Source organism: Camponotus floridanus, unplaced genomic scaffold, assembly GCF_003227725.1.
Source record: "Camponotus floridanus strain SB8 unplaced genomic scaffold, Cflo_v7.5 scaffold103, whole genome shotgun sequence".
Lineage (NCBI taxonomy): Eukaryota > Metazoa > Arthropoda > Insecta > Hymenoptera > Formicidae > Camponotus > Camponotus floridanus.
Genome location: NW_020229219.1, coordinates 434,832 through 441,331, shown reverse-complemented (window position 1 = coordinate 441,331; position 6,500 = coordinate 434,832). Strand labels below are relative to the sequence as shown.

Here is a 6,500-nt window from a genome sequence, read left to right as displayed (position 1 = left end):
AATCAATTCTGTGGTAGTGTATCTGTGCATAACTTTGAAATTGTAAATAGTACATGAAACTCAATTTTAAAGACACGAAATATATAAGTGGTATTCTTTTACTTATTTCTTTATTAGCCATTTATTTCATTGAAAGACCAAGACATGGGATGTTGAAATGTTTAAACGATAAAATAAAAAACGGACATTTAAATTTCACTATAGCGTCTAAAACATATACTCTACGCTTGTAGTAGTATCATAGTTAATATAGAAAAAGAAATATTCTCCCTATATATAGTTCCTTCAATATATTGTAATATCTTTTTTCTCATTTCATTTTTTCCAACTATTTAATAACAAAAAATATGCAAAAAAATTCTGAAGATATTAACATAATTTATATATTGAAGAACTTTTTTCTCTTTTTTTTGTACATATATACCAACAGAGAAAAAATTCTTTGTTTCATATTATAATTATTAATAAAATTGACATTATACTACCACACATACTTTGGCGATATTTTAGTGAATGTAAGTGTAGGTAGATAGGTAATGTGTCAGGTAATATTAATCGTTTACAATTAATTATGACCTTTTTCACATGATGATAGGCTAATGCAAGGAAATATATGTAAATACATTTTATTATGACAAAATATTGGGCTTGTTATCTTCTTAACAACTGACATTTTTTTTTCTATATGGGAAATAATGACTTGGTACATATAAAAATATGATTTATTTTTCACACAGCTTACATACACAGCAATTGCACAAGACAATGAGATTATAAATATAATATTTCCACATCAACCTTTGGAATCCACAAATAATTAGAAAGAACTAATAATTATATATACCAATCACATTCTCTATAATCAAAAACTGTGGAGGTAGTTGAGAGTGTAGATTTTTATCACGGTATAAAGAAGTATTTCCATCTTTCATCCGCGCATACATGACAGAAGGCACAACATTGAAATTGTTTAAAAAACAAAAAAAAATTTTTGTTCATCTGAATGCTAAGTTTATAAATTTTTCATCACTTAAAAATGCGATGAAATATATACTATAAATACATTGTCATTTATTTGAACCCTGTGCATCTGATATGCAATTTTTAGATGGAAAATGTTAATAAATACAATAAAATATGAAAAAAGAAACAAAATTATAAACAAATAGCATAATGTTACTGATGATCGGTTGGTGGGACATTTTTCATAAGCTTTATATCTTATATCTCTAGCTTTATATTATTAACTTAATTCGAGCGATATTAAATCGAGCTTATTGTCATGTGTGATTAAGGACGGTTGTTTAACTTCGATTAGCCCAACACTGCGAGCAATAATATTCATTTTCCGGCGATCCAAAGAATTGGCAGTGTTCGCTGCGGCACTCTTTTACAGTGCTCTATATAAACAGTAAAATCTTACTAAAGAAATTTTATTCCTTTTAATAATTGTTTTACATACCTTTAACTTGTCACTGTCATTATTCCAAATCTCTGGCCCCATATTATTTGATGGAGTTTGATCGTTATAAAATGTGGATCTATGAAAAAAATATTAATTTATGGATCGGAATTTCTTGACGATTGTTAAGTGAAATTTACTTTTAATCATCTTACCTCGAAAGATAAAGTGTATGATCTTTATTTGTGTTAGTGGGTAACAATTTGCTAACGCTCGCATGACTACCGCGATCACTGGCAGCATAAAATTTAGACTTTCCAGCACCATAATTCAATTCGCTGCCCGTATCGTCCACCTGATGATCTTGCAAATATCTATGCACAATATAAAGTAAACTTATGTAATTTTTCTTTAATACAACAAAGTCAGTAAATATAACACATCGCAATACCTTGCATGGGCACATTGAAGATAATTCTGAAGCATTTGATCTACAAATTGATGACGTCTGCTCTTTATTCTCACACATAACAAACCTTCTGTGGAAATTCCGCCGCTCGAAGAAGGCGGGCTTTTCGGTCTCTTATTGGTCATAGACAATATTTTTTTACTGACAGATTTACCAATGGAACCGAATTGTTTTGCGACCTCTAACAGTTGCTTTGCTGTTTTTGATAAAGAACCATCTGCATCAGAAAGCCTGTCAATATCCTCGGATGTAAAACTTTGATATTCACAATCCAAATACTGTCGTAACAAGATCTCCATCTGCACGCAATAAATTATAAAAATGAATCCATTATTTTACTAATAATAGAAATAACTTTACCAACAATCTGTTAATAAATATAAACGATGATTCACGTACAGTATCCTGCGTACAAGTTAACAATTCTCGTGAACCATCTATCCAATCCCAGTCAGGACCAGGATCTACAGCGAATAAGACTGGCAATAATTTTCCTGTGTCTGGATCTACTAGTGGTATACTGACACCTTCACCGCACGCGCTGCCATAATCGTTGCAACCGTCTACAGTCACAAGTGGAGAAAAATGAGCAGAATGATATGCCAAGAGTAAAGGAGTTCTGTGACAAAGCGAAGGCGACACTTCCAAAGGCAAATACACTCCACCGAATGGAATTGGCGCTAAAGCTACTCCATCAGCATCTTTCAGCATAGTTTCCGCTATAACTATTATAGGTCTTCTTAAAACATGAGCCAAAGTTAAAACGTGTATCTAAAACGAAAGTAGATTTCTTAGATTATAGAGTTCTTAAAATAAAATCATCCTTATAATAAATTATTAAACGACGGAATGGGACAATATTGCGGTACCTCTTCCAGACTCTGATAAGAGGCAGCAGTTTGGTTTCTGATTGTAGGAGAGGCCATATCTACTATACTTTGCCACTCTGATAACCATTCTGCTTCCGTATATGATAATCCAGCAGCTGCATTTAAGCCCGTTTGCCACCATTTCCACCGTCTAAAAAATATACAATATATGTGTATTCATATATTATTTCAATTATTTTTAAGATTATTTTCTTTTATTTTATACCTGAAAAGAGCATGTCTATATTCTCCTTTGGTCAAAGTATTATGCAACGCTTCTCTTAAAGTAAGTAATCTATCATGAAAACCCCACATTCCCAACGATGCGGCATGAAGCAGACAGTTGCCATCTCCAGATGTTGCTAATGGCCAAAGAATTCTAGTGCTTCCACTTTTGTACCACCAATTTAAACGACCTGCAGCTTCCAAGGAATTCAGACATCCATTTTCTAAAAGATCCTTCTCCAAGAATTTGCGAAATGAATCTAAATATAAAATATCAATCATACATATTAACTGATCACATATCATGAGGATCTGCGCAACATTCACAGAAGCATAGCAAAATACCTGGATACACAGATAAATCTGGCAATGAAAATGTGAATTCTGGTGTATCGAGAGACTCTAAGGCTGCCAATTGCGTACGAGCATAAGAAACAATTGCGGCATTTTCAGTTGCACGGGAGATACCCCTAGCCAGTTTCTTTGCAGTATTCCCGGTGCTATCAAGGCCATTATCAAGAGTATTCTCACTCTCCAAGCCATCGTACATGGATAAACCAACACTCATAACACAGGTGTATTCTGTCAATAAATAATAAAAATATATGAAAGATGAATCATCAATTAGCGTTTGTAAGATATCAGATGTTCAATCTATTATACAGCAAGTGGATACTTAATTTAGTATTATTACAATTGTATTAGTTTTATGAGTTAATGAATTGATTACAAATTAAATAATCTGTATTTTTTAATCGTTCTCTGAACATTTTATTGAGATATATATTTTTTAAGTAAATTTTGAATGCACTTCGCGATAACTAAATTTTCATTAAATCATTAAATTTTTTTCCTTTCTAAAAAAATTAACATATATGCAGATTATAGTCTAATAAATTTTGACATTATATATACACCCATCAAACGTTAATCGAAATTAATTAAATTGTATCTTTGTAGCGTCTTTGTAGTCTTAAAATTCGAAATAAAGCAACAGTTTTCTATATAGTTATGCACTTGTAGCTGTATAAACAAACGATGCAGCCACGAGAGGCACGACAAAATGCACGCACACACACATTCAACAAGGTCACAAGGGAGATTCGTAACCGGTCACGATTACGCGCGAATGTCACAGCCGCGAGTAATCGCGCGCCACTATACATATGTATATTTATATACATATATATATATATATATATATATATTTATATATATAATATTTATATATATATGTACGCTCAGACACAGCTTACAGAAATAGGACAAGGTTTCGCAACGGTACCACTTTTAACGAAAAAGCGTCACGCATGAAATCGATCGCGATACGTAGGAGAGCTACACCTCCTCAGAAGCGAAAAATGTTCTTTTTCGATCGTCGTCTACGAAATATAAATATATCTGCATCGCTCAGGCACGAGACGAAAGAGAGACAAAAGACAGAAAAAAAGAAGAAATATGCGAACCTTGGTGGCCGTTATTTAATTAGCTCGCGACGCAATAGCTTGGCTGCGGATTTTTCGGCCGATGTCCCAGTCGATGTCACGACGTGTATCCTTCTCATATTTCGCTCAGGCGAAAGGCTCCGCCTGAAGCCCGCCGATGACGGATGGCGCGTGCGAGGGGGGAAACGTGGATCGATTCGATCGGAGCGATTATAAACACGGCAACATAACCTACAGCCCGCCGCGGTCACTAGCAAGTGATGAACGGGACGTCCGGAACCGACTGCGGACTAATGAGAGTTGTTGCGACGCGACACGCTCGCACGGTAATTGCACGCACGGTGTAACTTTAAACGGATCACATGTCGCGGATGATGCCGCGTGACGAGCAGGCGCCCTGTATTCGTGCGCGTGTCGCGTTCTACGCAAATTTCCACGAAGCGCACGGGCGACATAAAACGCGGTTAAAAGAAAAAAAAAAGATTAGCGTAAAAAAAAAGCGCTAAAAATATGCGATAAAAACGTTGCGCTCGTAAATAAATTTATACTATGCATGCTATCAGGTTTTCGGGACGATGATAAGAATGACTCATACGTCGTCTGTCGTGTTTACGGGCTATATTTAGAATGAATTGTGCAACTGTCAATTGACGGGGACAATATCGAAGATCACTGAGATTACGCGTTAAAAAAAAATTGCCACGCACTAACGTCCTCTTGGCGGTCGGAATAAGAAACAATAAGTCAAAATAAGCGTAGATAACACAATTATACAATAGAATACCGCCAACTGCACATGTATGTAATTATTGTATATATATCTATTCGTTTATGAAAGAATCGAATCAAATTGTAACTTGTAGAAGGAATCTAATTATAGAGAGAATCTATTAAGTGTGGATATTTTAATATCTTCTTGTGGACGTATTCTTACGTTGTTTTTACGATTTATGTATTGTATAATTCCAGTATTAGTGACTTGATTTCTCATCAGATGACGCCACGTATTTCTTTATCATTAGTATATAAAATTTTCACGAGAGATTCATAAACCGAAAGAAATAAAACTCGAAATATATTCATGATTTTACCGATTACATATAATTTTATTCAATAAGATAAGAGGCTGCTTAATAATTTTATTAGTATTTTTATATTCACACATATATAATTTTGAAAAATTAAAGTTATTTTATAATTTAATATTCAATTATATTAATTAATTTGTGTATCAGGGAGAAGATTAATATTTAATGGAAAAGATATATATATGTATAGAGAGAGGAGAGAAAGAGATGGGAGAGAGGAGAAAGAGAGAGACAGAAGACGGGATGATAGACATTTATTATTTATATCGAGGATAATATTAACTTGAAAATTAAGATAAATATTTTTATAAAAAAAATTTGAAATGAATATGTTAAGTAAGATGACCATTTCTCTCACTATTATATACTTATATCATTTTTTTTATATATTTGTATAATTTAAATTTATATTCTATCGTACTTGTGTTACGATTATTCAAATAAAATAAAATGTACGCGCCAATTTCAAATTTGTATGTACGTAGATAACGCGTCTTTCTCAAGTTTCTTACATACATATTTCCGTGTATCCGTTTAAATCTTTGTGAAAAATGTCGAATATAAAACGCCGTTAGTCGTAGGCATTGACAAGAAGGTGCGTTTCACTCTCATCGCGATTCCTCAGATGATTTTTGTCGCGAAGTTTTTCGGCGCAGCGGAATTTTCAACCCCGCGCATGTCCATTCGGCCGCCATGACAGTTTCGACGAGTCGTGCCGGTTCGCGCACGGAGCGCGATAGCTCCGTCAATAATCGCGAATTTTACCCGTTACAAGTGTATAACGAGCGCAAATTTCTGTCGGGAGTGCCGATTAAAGTGACGAGCGACCGTCAGAATGCATCAAGTGCCATGAATCTTCGCTATTAATGGCGTTTCGTCGATCGCGATCCGCGCTGCGTACCACGATTTGAAATCGGCAGTTTCAAGTGACTATAGATTGCGACGTTTTCGGATACGCGAAGGTGATCTCTGTGTTTCTTCGTGAAACTCGCGTGTATTAGT

General features: G+C 34.4%; 1 protein-coding gene across 2 annotated transcripts; it reads right to left on the bottom strand.

The window, feature by feature from the left end:
• Positions 1–440: 440 nt before the first annotated feature.
• LOC105255366 (OTU domain-containing protein 7B) lies at positions 441–4,888 on the bottom strand. Of its 2 annotated transcripts, XM_011264614.3 has the most exons (9): positions 4,432–4,888; positions 3,311–3,547; positions 2,967–3,225; positions 2,741–2,891; positions 2,271–2,642; positions 1,854–2,170; positions 1,618–1,776; positions 1,463–1,541; positions 442–1,400 (listed from the first exon to the last, which is right to left on the bottom strand). In XM_011264614.3, the coding sequence occupies exons 2-9, from the start codon at positions 3,531–3,533 to the stop codon at positions 1,305–1,307; spliced, it is 1,656 nt and encodes a 551-aa protein (XP_011262916.1). In that variant the 5' UTR covers positions 3,534–3,547; positions 4,432–4,888; the 3' UTR covers positions 442–1,304. The 2 variants fall into 2 exon arrangements, with proteins under 2 accessions (XP_025266543.1, XP_011262916.1); XM_025410758.1 differs by lacking the exon at positions 4,432–4,888 and having other exon boundaries at positions 441–1,422.
• Positions 4,889–6,500: the final 1,612 nt, after the last annotated feature.

Excerpts from the sequence above, each read along its gene's own strand:
- LOC105255366 (XM_011264614.3), bottom strand. The coding sequence starts at position 3,533 with ATGAGTGTTGGTTTATCCATGTACGATGGCTTGGAGAGTGAGAATACT. Across the intron at positions 2,171-2,270 it reads TAACTTGTACGCAGGATACT|ATGGAGATCTTGTTACGACA; the intron begins GTACGTGAATCA and ends TATTGCGTGCAG. Across the intron at positions 1,542-1,617 it reads CATACACTTTATCTTTCGAG|ATCCACATTTTATAACGATC; the intron begins GTAAGATGATTA and ends TTTTTTTCATAG.